Consider the following 17,053-nt stretch of genomic DNA (forward strand, 5'->3'; position numbering starts at 1 on the left):
AACACAAAGGCATAAAACCATGTAAAAACATGTGCTATATGATTCATTTTAAATATATTAGTGTGCAAAATATTTTCCACCTTGGGCTGAGTGTTAAACACTAGAAGAATCTAAACTGCACAGCCAGACGACCACATGCAGACATGATACAGGGATGATTCATACTCCCTGGGGGGCTTCTGTAATGGTCCATTATTCACAGGGTTGAGGACACTGGTGAAGGTGGAGGCACATTTGCTGTTGGGGGAGCCTTTTTGAGTCAGTATTACACTGACCTTGTTGGGAATTGAGAATTGCATATTGACCCCAGATGTGTTTTTAAGCAGCTGGTTGTGGGAGAGTGCGTGAGCTTTGTATCTGCTTAAAAGTAATACGATGCAAGACTAACAATTCAATAATAACATATAAATAGAGATGCTTAATTTAAACTCTATGGAACTTCTCAGGATTTAAAACTAGATGTTTATAATACATTTATGTCAATGAGCGCATATCTTTTCAGTGTTGTAATAGTATTTTGGGAGGGTTTTTATGTTTTGATGTGTGTTTATTGTTTATGTAGTGTTTTGTTGTGTATAAAAAAAGCAAAGTAAGAAATTTGTTGGAAATAGTTCTTTTTAACATTATTCCTTCTGTAGCAACCTCTGTGAAGCAAGTGCAGATTTTCAATAGACTTGGCTTTAAAAACAGCCTTCGAAATCATTCCTGTATTGCTACGTGGTAATCAAAGAAGCTCTTAGAAAACCACATCCCTCTTCCACTGAGTCTTTAAAGTACCGACCTGAAGTGGTATCCTCAGAAAACTGCAATTCCAGCAATGCTTGCGGAAAACTAGAGCAGCAAGCCCAAAGACCAAATTCTCTACAGATGGGTTGAAGTGGGTCAGAAAACTTGTGAAGCATCAATATCCAGGGACACACACGGACTACAGAAACATCCAACTCAGGCAGGAAAGGGAAATGAAAAACAGACTGCCGGCTGAACAGATCCAGAATCTGATGACTGCAGCAAACCCCTTTGTGCATTATAAAATGCTTTTGTTGATAGTTGCCATGAGTGAAGCTGCTAAGTGTTATGATATTTAGATAATTTCACACTGTGTATGCCGAGCCTTCAACAGATGCACTCAATAGAATGAGCAACGCTTTATTGCGGTTGCCATGGAAATGACACTGCCAGAGGAGCAAACAAAGCCAAGGACTTATCTACTTTATATAGAAACACAAGTAAAGATAGATATGACGTGTATTCTGCACTTGACAAGGTGCACATGTGTTTATGTGTTCTTTATTTGTGTACATTTTAAGAATAATGATAAAAAAAAACAACAACCCTCCATTCAATAGACTTATGATAAAAACAATCAAATCAACTGGTTGTCATGGCATTCTTTCATTTTCAACATATACTATTCATTTTCTGTGTGCATATCCCTGCTCTCTTTCTCTCCATCTCATACAAACCAGCAGCAGACACTCTCACCCACATCCTCCCGCATACATTCGCTCTGCAGTTACCTCACTGACACACAAGGCAGCCCATCACTGGGTCAGTAAAAGACGGTTGCCATGGCAGCACATCCCGAGCCACGTTGCCACATGACCATGATCGGTAGTGATGCTGCTGAACTGCACTCCTTTCTGTGCTCTGCATCACTGCCTGTATGCTGCTGTATAGAAACAAAAGCTTTGGTCCCTGCATGCCTACACACTCCCCTCGTTCTACTGAAAACAGGCCTGTTCTGCAGGACAATAGGAAGAGAGGAAGCCTACAGTTTATGTGGTTGCCTGTGTAATGTAGCACTTTAAGTAGCATGTGTTTTTTTTTTAAAACAAATTTACTATCTGAATAGCTCACAAAAAACATTTGCTCCATTTATCCCATTTTCTATCATATGTACTATATTCAACATTGTAAGTTCAAATTAGCACATAAGCAACATAATTCTTTTCTTTACAGTTCTTTCTTTACGGTGATGATTTTTAAGCAAGAACATAACAAAAAAATAAATGAAGTCATGATGTTTTTCATGCAGTTAAAGATCAGTGGATTGAATGGGTTTGTTTGTGTTATAGTAGCCAACTGTGTTGGGTGGGATTACTTCATTACCAGTACCTGTCTCTACAGTACTTATCTTCACCAAACTAGTCAGCATGTCTCATCATACCATTTCTGGTTGGTTCCTATTTTTCTATGTATAGACTATAAAAGATTGATGCTGTCATTGCAGAGCACCAAGCAGCTGTCACACTGAAATCCACCAGGCTGCTAGATGTGTAAACCAGGAGTTTCTCTATGTTTGTCATTTCATCTTAATGATGTATAAGAGATTCGTTTCACACTACATGAAGCACTTTGGGTTGTACTTGTATTTGAAAGATGCTGCATAAATAAATTTGAGTTGAGTTATTCGTGTGAGCTCAGCAGACCATGATTTGTAGTGAAATACAACATGACTGATGTAAATCAGTTTTCTGAATATAGCTATTTTAATTAAAATTTGCCCTGCAATGGACTGGCGACCTGTCCAGGGTGATCCTAAATTAGATAATTGGTTTAGAGAATATATAAATAACTAAATAAATGAATAAATAATTGCAATTTCAAAATACAAGTCAAACACAATGGCCATCCAGTAAAGAGCAGATATGAAAGAGTCTGTTTAATCTGGGTTTCAGCGTCAAGTATTTTTGCTGTTGAGTTTTGAGAGTGCAAGGAATGAAACGAGTTGTTTTATGGCTCAAATGTTAACTCTTCATTAAAGCAGAACTTCAAGTTTCCTGACACACTGCTTTCATCAACAATTTTTTAACTGCTACTGAGGGCCTTAGGCAAGAGTTTTAGGCAAACCGAAATTGTACGAACAAATGTCTTCACACTGCCAAGATGACACATAAATCTGTCATATGCAAAAACTGCATCCAGGCAAATGGGCCTCATGTGAAATTGCATATTCTACAAACATGAGTCGTGCATTCATCCCAAAGGCGATGTGGAATAATGGAAAAAATAAGCATTTATACCTGTGAACATCTGCATTAGCTATAGGAAAGCCAACCAGAACCACAGAACTTACACACACTGCAGTTGAGTGTCTGTAAAACATCGACCATAACTGACTGAAAACCACAAAAATGACACTGACTGCGGACATATTCATGATTTAAACAGCAGATTTGGAAAAAACAGCCACAGACTAACAATGTAATGCTATTACTGCTTCAGTCACAAATCAGCCACTTAGAGTATAGCCTATAATGAGATGATATCATGAGTGATGAATAAACTTTGCCAACATGGTGTGAAGAATGCAACCACAGGAAATGTTTATGATGCTTTATGAGGTCAAGGCAAAAAAAAAAAAAAAAGACACCTCAACATAGTGTGATCTGAAACAGTCACTCACTGAACTGTGGTAGCCAGCAAGAAAAAAACATTTAGTTATCCTTACAGTATGTTAACAATTTCTGCTGAAGATACCATAAGAAACTACTTCTTATTATACACTGCACATATTTTATGTTTTATTCAGATAGTAAGTATGTATGTATGGAATGTAATGACAACAAGATCTGATCTGCCAAAACGCATGTATGCAAATACATCCAATACCTTTTGCTTCTTTGTATCTTGGTCCCAAAGATTCTAGACCAGGGGTGGGCAACTCCAGCCCTTGAGGGCTGCAGTCATACAAGTGTTGGGAGTTTCCCAGCTGCAAAACACCTGATTCAAATCAATAGGTAAATAGCAGACTTGTGCGGAGTTTAATGACAAGCTTTGCACAAGTCTGCTAAATAACTCTGATGTGTGTCAGATGTCAACACTTGCAGGACCAGAGTTGCCCACTCCTCATCTAGACTTCTTGTAAGCTTTAAAGTGGTCTCCAGGTTTTCTGGAGGTCTCCCAAAGTTTTTCTTTGGATGCTTTGTTGCTTTTTCATTTATTTTTACTCTGTCTCTGTATCTGACCAGTTTCTAAAAAAATATGTGATCATCATAGTCATCATTACCCTTATTATTAATCATTCATGCATAAACGCTACCTCCATTGATAAGCCTGTGTTGTCTTTACATATACATTAACAGACAGATAAGCCAAGAACCAAGTTTTCTAGCATTATTTTAGGAAGGGAGAGCTTGCTAAGGACGACCTGTATAACTTTATAATGATGGTGGACAGATGCTTAATGATATCTGCAACTGTATTGTCAAACAGCAGATAAATATCTCATATTTAGTTTTACAAACATCTGATAGCAAATTAATAACAAACAGTATTATGCCCCTCTAATTTGGCTTTCAGTTTGTTTGACAATTCATCTATTCTTGGACAAGAAGGTACATAGAAGCATCACATTTCTACGTGAGCTTTATTTTTTAGATAACAATGCTTCCACCGACCGCAGATTCGTGTCTAACAATAACTATGTTACTGGTTCTTGGCAACAGTCTTTCGTGTACTCACGATAAACAAGTTTTTGTTAATTAGTTTTCATAATCAGAACACGCAATATTATAGTTCAGCAGCAAGTTGCTGAGTAAGGATGCTAATCCTCTCTGATTGAAAGATGGAGCTGATTACATGACAGATGCGGTACATTATGGTATCAGATTACACGTGATGAAGACACAGAGTGATTACCGTCATGGAGTACAAATTTACTGTAGCTTAAGATAGCCAGAGCTGTCTGGTGAGGAATAATCAATATCCATTACACAGCAGGTAGTGTGTGGCTGTTGACTTGTGTGAGACATACATGGGCTGATGAACAACATGCACATTGTAATTTCCAAATTAGACATCCATGTATTTCTAGGTTGCACAGTGCTTAGAGAATGTAAAACACAATGTATTTCTAAAGAACTACTGATTTACAAGACATTTCATCACATTAATTTCATGTAGATCATAATATTCAATCTTTTTCTGATAAGTGAAATGTATAACAAAATGTGAGACTGGGGCTCTGCTCAAAGGGAGCAGAAATTGCACCTCTCCTTACAGTTGATCTTCAGCTGGTTTCCATGGTTACCCTGGAGGAGCCTGATCTATTTTCAAGAGCTGGAAGCTAATGGTTCTCAATGAGCTGAACTGTAAGTGTGTTACAGGGGATGTAGTAAAAATGCAAATGTATCACAGACTTTACAGGAGAATACAGTAAGAGGGAAATTGGAGCTTGTGCCACTGCAGTTGCTTCAAAAGGCAGATTAGCTACTTATCTACACCAAAGGTTGCTGGTATGTTTATGAGTTAATTCTTGTTACAGAGACAGCAACCCAGTATTTCTGCAGTAGAATCAAGGATATTTTTCCACTAAAACAATGCTGCACAGTAACGCATAAAAACTTAGTAGTTTTAATTTACCATCCAAGAACAGGCATGCAAATTAATCCCGATTACGTGGAAATAATGTTCAACGTTATAGTGCTGGCAGGGACAAAAGCCTATGAAGAAGGAAAGTCTATTAAAATGGTTTCAGCATTCTTAGAGGATCAGATCACCTTGAAGGCATGACTGGATACAATTTGTTTTTGTGACCTTACAGACAGCTTGATGATCCGTTTAAAAAACAACAGCAACAAGATAATCAACTAGCATCTTAGCTGCCCATAGTGTTACAAATCAACTAGAAGCCCTTCTGCTCACCTTTCATATAACTTCAAAATAGCACATCTGGGCTGATGGAAAATACTGGGCAGATTTAAATGGATTTTGAGGTCATAAATGTTACGATGAGGAATAGAGCCATTTGACATAATCCCCTGTTTAATCCAGACCTTATCAGGCCTCTGCTGTCTGATTTTTTTCCCCCTCTTCCTTCCTGGTGTTTTACTCGTGGAACTTGTCATCCATGCAGATCAGCCACACTCCAACTTCAGATTTGACTGAAATTGGCCCAGTTTCATCACACACACATCTGATTTTTTTTTTCTTTTGCTCTAATTTGAACTTATCTAAAAAAAAAAAAGTGTGCCGTCTTTCCTTTTTCTCCGTAACTCTTCTTCGTAGTAAGAATGTGACCTGGCACGCACGCTCCCAAGCTGAGTTTAAATCCCTCTGCATGTGCTACAGCGATAAAGCTGCTACTCCACACTAGAGAACTGTCCTCAATTCTTTCTGTCTTTCTCTCAGAGAATCACATTCAGCTGTCAAGCTGGGAGAGGTAAGAAGCTAAAGAAAGTAAGGATGATAGTCAAAAGGGCAAATGAGAAAAAGCAAAATGATGAGAAAGTATGACTGGCAGCTTTTCCTGTGTTGAGATTATGGTCTTTAGAAGATGTAGGCACTGTTACAGCAGGCACAGGTGAGGGGATATTTACTGTGTAACCTCATGACTTTTTACTCGGTGAAAAAACTTCTATGACCTTTCGTAGTCAGCAAATGTGCAGATGGATGTGTGACTGCAAAGAATGCTGATTGAAGTGCTTTGATAAGCCTGCCAAGAAACGCACACCACCACAAAAAAGGAAATCTGTTGCGCTGCCAAAATGTTTCATTCACAAAAGTTTCTGCAACAAAGCAGAGAGTCAGTTGCATGTGATTATGGTCAGTTTTAATACACAGCAACCGGCAAAGCCTGCAGTCCCATCGGGACACCTATCCAGCTGGAGTAAAATGCATTTTGACAACAACTCCAAACTGACCTTGTCAAAACTACAGGATGGAGACCCAAAAGAGACCTGCATCTGTAGCCGCTGATTAGCTTTCGTTTTCATTGTAACGAGAGCTGAAACTCAGCACTTTTCTTACCCATTAGCCAGGTTGTCATCGTCATCATCTGGCAGGCTCTTTCCTTGAAGGTCGGTGTCGCTCAGGTAACCGGACTTGAGGTCGGCATCATCAACATCGAGGCCTTCGATGAGCTCAATGCGAGATGTGCTGCTTAGGCGACTGGAGCAGCGAGCAGGCATTGTGTGGGCCGCATACTGGGAAGCGCTCTTGCTGCTCTGGTATCCACCACCCGTGGAAGATGGGGCATCGCCAGCTTGAAGACGTGGACTGGACTGACCGTGGCGCCAGGAAAGAGGTGAGGAGCGATTGGACAGGCTGGATATGCTGCGTGCATTGGTATCATCGCTGTCATAGCCCACATTACTGCTGTCCAGGCAGCTACAGAGCGACAAATTTATTTTAGAAAATTAGTACAGAGTTTTGAATAGAACGGCACAGAAAATAAAAGTATGGATGAGCCAGGAGCAGATTTTACTTTCTTTGAATGGAAACCCACATTGAGTTGTTCTTGACCCACATACAATAGTTGTGTCATTTCATCATCAGGGAATAAAGCCTGAAGACTTTCCTCTCAGAACTTTCAGATAAATGCAAGATTGACCCGATATCTCTCTTAACATGGCTTATTGTTTTCCTCTCTCTGTCATATACATACACTCACAAACACCTGAAAATACACATAACAGAGCTAGTAAGTAAGTTCTTAATGGTTTGACTATGTTTAAATCTTCCTGCTCCCCTTTGAAAGTAGGTCAGGGTTAGAAATATCCAGCAAATGCCTGGGAGCATCTTCTGTGTCTGTGGATTGCATAACCAAATGAACTAAGTCACTCACATAAATATTGCAAAGCCCACAACCATTGGAGTATTTTTAACCATTGTTCATGGGTATTTATCTGGACAGCCTGAGAATTTTTTTCTTTGGGTTTTGTCATTATCTGGCTTTGCATTCATAAGTGTAGCATATCTAAAGGCAACATATTTAACAGCTGTAACAAAGAAATGGGTCAGAGATGTTCCATTGACTGGTTTACAGTAAATAAAATATAATGTGTAGCACCACTAAGTAGGGGTGATACCTATAAACTCCACTGGTCATAGTTTTAACCAGTTTGTTTCCTAACTAGAAACAAACCTTTAGAAAAACCCCAAGAAGAGGTCAAAGGAGAAAGCCCATCGTATCTGACTGGGATTTATTATGGAAAACACCTGTCAGTTTCACAAATTTACTGTGTCTCAGTGCAAACAGGATGCAGCTGGTGACTCAAATCATTTTAATCGTTGCTTGGTCAAACATGATTTGTGTTTTCTTCTAATGCACATTAAGCCTGAGACAGACAAAACATCTCAAGAGAGCAGATAATCTTTGTGCATTAGTGGATTTTTTCCACATTATTATATAATTCTTTTTTTTTTTTTAACTGAAACCTGGTTCATCAATGCTACATAAACTCCTGCAGGAGACGTGTGATTTTATATGTTTCTGCCATAAAGACAAAAAGATGAAACCTGACAAGATGTCAGTACAAGCCACAGACAATCAAAAGATTTCCATATTATGAAAGCAAGGATGGTGTGAGCTGAAGGATGGTATGAGTGGAGCAGCTGATGACCAGTTATTCATTATCTGACAAGACTATTCTTTAATTAAAGTCTCTAAAGCCCTTTTACCAGCAGTCAGATAAACAGGCATTTAATCCAATATGTCATTCTTCTTGAAAACACCCATCATGTCTCATTAGGGTTGTGTACAGCATTTTCATTTGAAACTGTCAAAAGCAAGCTCACAAACATACACCACACATATGAGGAAATCCTGTTATCTATCCTGTTAGACTCCTAAAATGAAATTGTTGAACTGCACATGAGCATAAGTTAAGATTTCATAGAAAAACGGTCACAAATAAGTTTAAAAGTAGTTACAAACAAAACAAAATCAGAGCTTGTTTTTGTTATACAGGATAGTAAATCCAGATGTTCAGATCATTTAAAGAAATCTTCTGCCCAGAATCGTTTTACAACTGAGTTGGCCAAATAAATTCACAGTGGGCCATGCTGATGCACAAAAAAAAACAACAACAAAATAAACAGATTCCTAAAATGAAGTCATGAGCGTGAAACAGAAAAGGCCCATTTACAAGGGATGGAAGCCAGATGTGCACCAGGTGGCAACTCCAAGCAGCCACAGGCCAAGTGTTTACACGACTGTGATATCCATCGATCCAGCAAACTCTCAGCTGCTTGTACAAGTTCAGAGAGTGTCTTTCTTAGGCAGGTGGGAAGCATTAGCAAGTCTTGATACCATCATGAAGCATCAGTAGAGTTACTAAATGAAGACGTTTTGGGCCTACCTGTGGCTTAATTGGGAGCCCCGCAGACTGGACATTGTATCTTCCAGATTCTGGCGGAGGTCGAGAACATTCTGCACAGTTCGTTTCCTCTGGGATTCCGGGTCTGTGGAACAGTCATGCAAAGCAAAGCATAAACATTTAACGGTTGTTTTTTCTGTCAGAGTTTTAAGGCACCTCCTGCACTTTACTGCCTACATGCATGTATTCCCACATGGATCATTTCAGTCTGGGCTGCTGTGATAGAGGTGTTTTGTGAGCACACAGCCATGCGTGTTCTCTACATGAAGTAGAAAAAGTTTACTCCATTGACTTATTGACATGGCAGCCTCAACACGCCCTCTCAACTGATGTGGTACATCCTAAAAATGAAATACTGACAGGTTATAACCCCGACTGCCCACCAGGGGGATTCTAGCAACACCCAGGATCTCTTATGTTTTCCTCGTGGGGAGTAGTTCTCTGACCTGCTGAGCATTATCTCAGAGCCATTCAACTGAAGTCGTAAAACTATCACCAAGCTGAAATGTTGCCAGAACAAATTCACTCTGCATCAGCTTATTTGGACCTAGCTGCATGTGGTGTGGTGTCACCGAGTTATGACCATGTCGAATCAATATTACACTGCGATTCGGATTGTTGTTGTGTCAGCTGCAGCAAATGAGAGAAACGTCCACGTGTCAAAACACAGGAATTTGGGAGTTTCCACCGCAGAATTAAACTCTTTCAATATCTGAACTGGAAAAGCGAAAAGACTTCAGGGGACCACGAGTCAAAAAATGTGCTGGCCTCATAACAGGCTGTTGAACCAATTCAGCAGTGGGTTCGGGAAGTATGAAGCAACAGTTTCATGAAAAAGAAATATCTTAGATACTCATGAATTTAGCTTTATAATTAAAAAAAATATATGAGGAATTTGTTAATCAATTTGCAATGATTTTTTTTTTTTTTTTTTTTACATACAATACAAAATGACATTACAGGAACATTACACGGCAGTCTTTTATAGAGGAAAGTCTGACTGGAATCATTTACCAAATTAAATATCAAAATAAATATCATCATTGCACTTAAAATATACTACAGAAGCATTTATTAAAGCAGAGAATTTAGTGATAAAATTACATTTGTGTGACCTATCCAGGGTGTTCTCCGCCTCTCGTCTGATAATGTCTAGACAGGCTCAAGTCCCCTACGACCCTGAATTCAACTAAGCAGTAAAGAAATTTAATGAATGAATTTTATGTGTGTGTTTGTCTTAATCAAGACAGGATTTATTCGGAAAATCTTCTGATTGGTTGAATTAATTAAGGCTTGCCTAGAGGTAACACTATGGGGCAGTGTTGCAAGTTTGTTGCTAAATGAAGCAAGTTTTCAGACTTTTCTAGTGACTTTTTCCTTCTTTTTTCTTTTCTTTTCTTTTTTTTTCAAAGAGAGACCAGCAAAAACTCTTTGTAACTTTTTGTGGCATTATCAGACTTCTGGAGACCCTGGGCATAGGTGCCCTAGGTGGTTGCCTAGGGCAACGACTGCCAGAAGGGGCGCTGAATTGCCGTTTAAAATGGAAAAAAAAAAAGAAGAAAGAATGTATTTATATTCCTTTCCACTATTTCCTTAATGATAGCTCAACAAAACTCAACAAACTAAAAAGCACTCCAATATTCTGTAATGATGAAAACTTCCCTGCCTTGTCTGACCTGCTGCTGCTGCAGGCTACAAGGTGAGAGAGTGGGGGTAAAGGGGTAGGGGGCACTAGCTTGATAATGATATTACGAATCGAAGATGTGGACACTACCTTTTTGTGTGTTTCCAACAACAATAAAATAATTTTTTTAAAAGTTTATAATGAAAAGACAATGCAAGCCATCAGGTGCTGCTCACAGAAAACAAAGGAAGGAAGAGAAGGGGAAAACAGGCCCAAAATAGAGGTAAGTCTGAGTTCATTAACATTAAGGAAGAGCGTTTTAACTTTTTACTTCGATATAACCTGTGGGCTAATGCTAGCTTAGATGCTATTGTACCTTAACCGGTCCAGCATTGGTGATGTCTGGTACCAAGGGATTAACAGAGAAAAACTGAGATTTTTTTTTATCAAAATGAAATAGGTTTTCAAAACCATTGCCAGTCCTCTAATAAACTTCCATGGACTTGTAGAATCAAAGTTAAAGGTCCTTATAATTTCTAAGGACTGAAAACAGACTGACTTCCTGTGATGTTACATACGTCACTGCTCACTTCAGGTAATGTAAATTCCATTGCAGTGGTCCCGAGAAAAAAAAATGTTAAAAAGAAATACCCCTTCCGTTGTGGATAATTGTGTTGTGACACTTCAGGGCCACCGTAAATATGTCCATCTTGGAATACTGGATATAAGAGACACATCTGTTTTGAGTATATCCTGTTTGAAGCATTCAGTGTTCCTGTGTAGCAGCTGGTGATATTCTGGAGCCCTGCATTGCAGTAATGCCTGTGTTAGAAAAGGAAAACTCAGACAGAATACCAAAGCAGATCCTGCAAATGATTACGGCTTCAGAAGGTGGTTCACATGCTGTTGAGGCAAACTAAGGCATGGTTATCTTCATTCCAGAAAACATACAACTCACACTATGAGTTACAATGCAAACAAAAATGGTCAGTATTACAGGTCCTGCATGTTGCACAAAATCACTGAGATGTTTTCAAAAACAGTCAAGATGTTTACTGACAGAACCAGCAACTATGAATTTTTATAAGTTCATAAAAAAGGTATGAGAGCAAACATGCACTGGAGACGTACGATCTATTTCTTTCCCAAATTCTATCAAGTACCAGTGGCATCAGAAGTTGAAGCAGAAAAGGACATTTACAAACGTACATTTCTTAAAGAGAGAGGCTGTTATTCAGCTTTAGGAATCCTACTTTTTGCATAAATTTGCCATGAGATTCTTGGAATAGAGACCAACTGATCTTTCACCATGAACGGAACAGTTCATTTCCGATGCAGTTTGTTGGAAACAGACTAGTGAACTATAATGACCCCACACAAAGGAGTTGCCATGTTTCCATTTAATTTTTTATTTTTTTTTTTGCAAAGTAAAAGCAAAGAAACAACAATTGCAATTTGCAGGTGTTTCCATTTGGAACATAAGCCTCAGTTCTCGTAAAATCTTATCCGTCTCACAAGATATTACAAGAATTGCGACTTATGCAAGGTAGCCACGTAGCGTTATTTTGGGTTGTTCTAGTTGCTGCGGAGCATTTGCTACAGCTTTTCAAAGCTTTTCTCCCTCATTTTGTTTCTAAAACTTGAAAATTTGCTTTTGTTTCTTTTATACATCTTTACCAGAAATGAACTGGTCACTGCTCCCACACTGTCACATACGAAGACACGTAATGGCGAAAAAAGTGTTTCCATTACACTTTTGTAATATGCGTCTGCATCAAAAAATCTGAAAAACAACCTCACGAGAGTGTAAAAACTTTTTAGGGATATTTGAGCCTTTTTTCAAAATGTAGTACTCAAATGGTATTTATCATTTTATCTTCATTTTATTCATTATGTAACAGTGAATATGTCTGACCCATGCTGACTATGACCACATCCTCACCCATTCACCTTCCACTGTCATGGCTGCAGGCCATTGTAATATTTGTGTTCATATGACTTGACAGCTCCCATTCAGTTATGATGAAATGAGGTTTGCTCATCATGTTTATGGCTACAAGAGTTGTCTGTGCCTTCCCTGAGTTTATTATCTTAATGATAAGGAAACAGTTTTTCAGGGTCCTTGTTCAGTCTGAAAACAATTTTAAGCTACTGAGTTGGAACATAACAACCCAGAAAACTGACAAAGATTAAGCTGATATTTCCACTCATCATCACACAAAATTAAGCAAAAAAAATCTTCCAACATTTTGATCCTAAACAAAGATTTTAACCTTATCCCTTAGTACAAAGATTAATGTTCCAGCGTTACAATGAGCCAAAGTTACATAGACAGTTTGATAACAAGCCCACTAAATTGGTCATTCTCAGTGTAGTGTTGTCTAATAAAGAGCCCTGCTATGCTCAGATGTAAAAGCATCTTTTTAGGGATAATGAGATGTGCTGTAGAACTGGCTCAACGTACAGTATTGACCATGCCTTAAATCTACTGAAAACAAAAAGCTCTATTTACAGTAGTAATAATCTGTTCAGTGTGGAAGCATAGGAAGGATTTGTTTGCATGTCTCTGTCTCTACCACAGATCCTTTTTTTTGACAGTATGTGCATTTTTCTCAGTATCTTACACATCAATGGACACCAGTGAATAGTGTTGCTATTTCTAAGTCTTTCCATCACAACCACTTTTTTTTTTTTTTTTTTTTTTTACTTTCAACAAACACTAAACACTTGACTTGAGACAAAGGCCCCCATAGGATATTAATTTTAAATTATGATAAGTAATTCAGGAAGATATTAAACCCGACATGGGAAAAAAGTGCACCAGCCAGTACTGCGCAGCTGAAAGGGATGTGGACAAGATTCTTAGCAATTTTGGGTTTGGTTCCACGCTCACTTCACACATAGGCTATTACAGTGTTGGTGCTGCCATCTGTCCTGTGTGCTTTACAGTTCTTATTTTCCTGCATGTTATATGTGACAAACATGAATGATGAAACAGGGATAGCAGATCAAATTGTCCCAGATGTCTTCATTAAAATGCAACAGGACACATTTTCTCCTGATGACATTAAGTGAATGTTAACATGTTCAAATAAATGGTGCAGTCTCTGCAAAGCAACAAGCTGGCTATAAGTCATCAGCAGAAATAAGGTCTTAACAGTAAAATGACTAAAGTACAAGTTGAAACACAACCTTTCCAGGAAACACTGGGTGGAATTCTGGACTTAAAAACTGGATGAATGCAAGCTTTAGTTTTAACTACTTAAAAGAGATAATGATCCTTTGTTCTGCCATGTGATTACTGCACATGCACCTAAATACCAAAAACTTGTGTATGTCCATTACATTCATTATGCCCATCCTTTTACTAAACCTAGCCTACGCCTCCAGCAAGAAAGCCATTTTCTTTGCCTTTGCCATCATAGTTGTACACAGGGTGTAAACCATCTGTCTGAGCTCTGCAGATGAATGGAGCTAGGAGGAGGATAAATGTGTGCTTCGATGGCTAGAAGGAACTCAATATGGCATGCTGTCATTCCTTGTCCTGGTTTTTGGAAGCATGCATGGAGCACAGGATGGAGGTCTGAGTGTGTCGGCAAATGTTCCAGCAATGACAGCTTTATAAAAGCGATCAATCTGCTGCTAATAATCCACAACCTCCCACAGGCTGCATGCAACGAACCGGTAATGTTGTGATGGCATGCAGGCACATTTCACATTATAACCCCCCACAGCATCAAACAGAGGTAAATACGTTCAGCTATATATGTGTGTGTGTGTATATACAACACAAATTGGTTGGCATGTTTCATATGTTCTGAAATATCATAACTGGGACTGCTTTCAGGTAAAATGTGAGAGGAGCAGCATGCTTTGCAAGTACAAGTATCTTTCTTTTGTGAAAAAAAAAAGAATTCTCTGTTCACTGAATCCATGTAGGGAGAATCTAGATCTGCAGCAGAAAGCAGGTGCTCCATGGTAGCAGCATCAAAGGGGGGCGTGGCATTGACTGTGCTAGCAGAGCTTTGGCTTGTAGCATCTCCTCAGTTATTCTGTAGGGTCTGAAGGTCTGCTGTACTTACCCAAAATCTGACTGAAGAGCAGCTGCTCCAGGTCGCCCAGGACAGTCACCACCAGCTCCGGGTCCACCTTCAGGAAGGGTTTATCTCCACCTTCCTCTCCTTGACCTTTGGAACTGGACTCACCCGTAGCTCCAGCAACAGTTTTCTTTGCATTGGCCTTCACTTTGCTTGAAAGGATCTCGTCATCTGACTTTCCATCCTCAGGTGCCTTGCTCAAAGGCTTCACTTCCGCGTAAGGACCACGAGGTATACGACTCTGCTTGCTCAGAGCAGAGGGAGCAGCCAGAGGGCTGAAGGGCTTGGGTTTGCCCTGAAACAGTGAATGTTCAGATTTGGAAAGGTTTCGAGAGAGGGGGGCACCCCCTCCGGCCCCGCTGCCACCCCCTGCGGTCTTTGGCTTGCTTGTCTTGCTCTGCCCTGCTCCAGGCTTGGCCATGTCATCACACCACTTTGGTTCATAAAGGTGTAGCTTCTTCTCAGCGTCAGTGAGTACAGCCAGGTTTGTCATAGACCGTTGCTTGCGGAGACTGGATGGCACTGGTAGCCGGCCCTCAGAGCTACCTGCCCGGTAAACCCTTAATTCGCCCCGCTGTGTGCTCTGGGGCACTCCAGACTTGGCCCTTTTAGCTGCCATACCAACTCCTTTGCCATCTGCTTGGCCGTATGCCTTGGTGCTATCCGTCCTTTCCATCTTAAAAATCTCCTTCTCTGCCTTTCACACTATTTCCAAGCATGCCTCCTGCATGATGCCATTGAAACAAAACATCAGGAGGGAGAAAACAGACTTGCCTTCTTAAATCCCTTTTTCCCTGCGTGAAAATGCTTCTTTCAAGGCAATCTTGCAGCCTTTCCTTTCTTCTCTCTGCCTCCTGTCTGCTCTTTTCCTGACGGGCTGCTGCAGCTGCTGCTGTTGCAGTGCTGCCCGGGCGCTTCCTCTCTCTCTCTTTCTCCTTCCCTTCTGTCCTCCTCTCCTCCGTTTTTTCCACTCTCCTCCCTTCTGCACAACCTCCTGCTGCCGAATGACAGCGGTGGCAGACGCAACAGCGCTCCCTCCTCCCCCTGCTTTCTGCTGCCTCTCCCTCGCCTCCGCCTTCATCCTCCCTCCTCCTCCTGTCATTTTTTGTTCATTTAAAGATGCTTTACTGTGTCTCAACAGAATATGCCCAATGCATAAAAACGACAAGCTTTTTTTTTTTTTTTTGTAAAAGGTGTAATCAGCCTTTTACACACCACGTTTTCCACCATCCTCTGATTCCTTTGTTCTTCCCCCTCCCCCATTCATATCCACTGTTCACTTTTCAATAATCTTGATGGATGAATTGTTGATGGATGAGTTATTAATATGAATATTAATATGAAGCAATATGCATTCAGATTTGTACTAAAGCATATATATATATATATATATATATATATATATATATATATATATATATATATATATATATATATATATATATATATATATATATATATATATATATATATATATATATATATAAAAAAGGGCTGCACGGTGGTGCAGTGGTTAGCACTGTGGCCTCACAGCAAGAAGGTTGCTGGTTCAATCCTTGGCTGGTTTGGTCAGTGGCCTTTCTGTGTGGAGTTTGCATGTTCTCCCCGTGTATGCGTGGGTTCTCTCCGGGTACTCCAGCTTCCTCCCACCATCCAAAGACATGCATGATAGGTTAATTGGTTACTCTAAATTGCCCCTAGGAGTGAGTGTGAGCATGAGTGTGGTTGTTCATCTCTCTGTGTGTGGCCCTGCGATGGACTGGCAAGCTGTCCAGGGTGTACCCTGCCTGTCGCCCAAAGCCAGCTGGGATAGGCTCCAGCTTCCCCGCGACCCTGAATTGGAATAAGCGGTTCGGAAAATGAATGAATGAATATATATATATGAATATATATATGTGTGTGTGTGTGTATGCCAAATAGATGATTTCATTTCAGCAGGCTGGGGAATATCTACATGTATAGGCAAGAAACACACCCAGAACACATACACATTTCCACACACATACTCAGGTACTATGATGCATCGAAAAATCCAGTCACATTAGCTTATGCTTGCTGAGACGAAAGTGATCATCTACTTAAAATATTCCACATAGCGTCTCAGGAGGATTCGGGTGGCTCTGCAGTCGTTTCATGCAGGGTTGCTCCATGGAAACCACCCTCTCTTTTTGGCTGCATATTATCTGCCCCAGGCGTCATTGCTTTGCACAAACAGCTGTATATCAAGGTTA

General features: G+C 39.9%; 1 protein-coding gene across 1 annotated transcript in view; it reads right to left on the minus strand.

Annotated features, from left to right (window-relative positions):
* Window positions 1-15,790, minus strand: part of LOC306756909 (neuron navigator 1-like) — a 49,051-nt gene extending 33,261 nt beyond the window's left edge. The window contains 4 exon segments of the mRNA XM_079241842.1: window positions 6,751-7,110; window positions 9,084-9,186; window positions 14,808-15,504; window positions 15,506-15,790. Of these exon segments, the coding sequence (XP_079097968.1) occupies window positions 6,751-7,110; window positions 9,084-9,186; window positions 14,808-15,504; window positions 15,506-15,541 (1,196 nt within the window). The 5' untranslated portion in view covers window positions 15,542-15,790.
* Between the last annotated feature and the right edge of the window lie 1,263 nt (window positions 15,791-17,053).

This window comes from Telmatherina bonti, assembly GCF_933228915.1.
Source record: "Telmatherina bonti genome assembly, chromosome: 6".
Lineage (NCBI taxonomy): Eukaryota > Metazoa > Chordata > Actinopteri > Atheriniformes > Telmatherinidae > Telmatherina > Telmatherina bonti.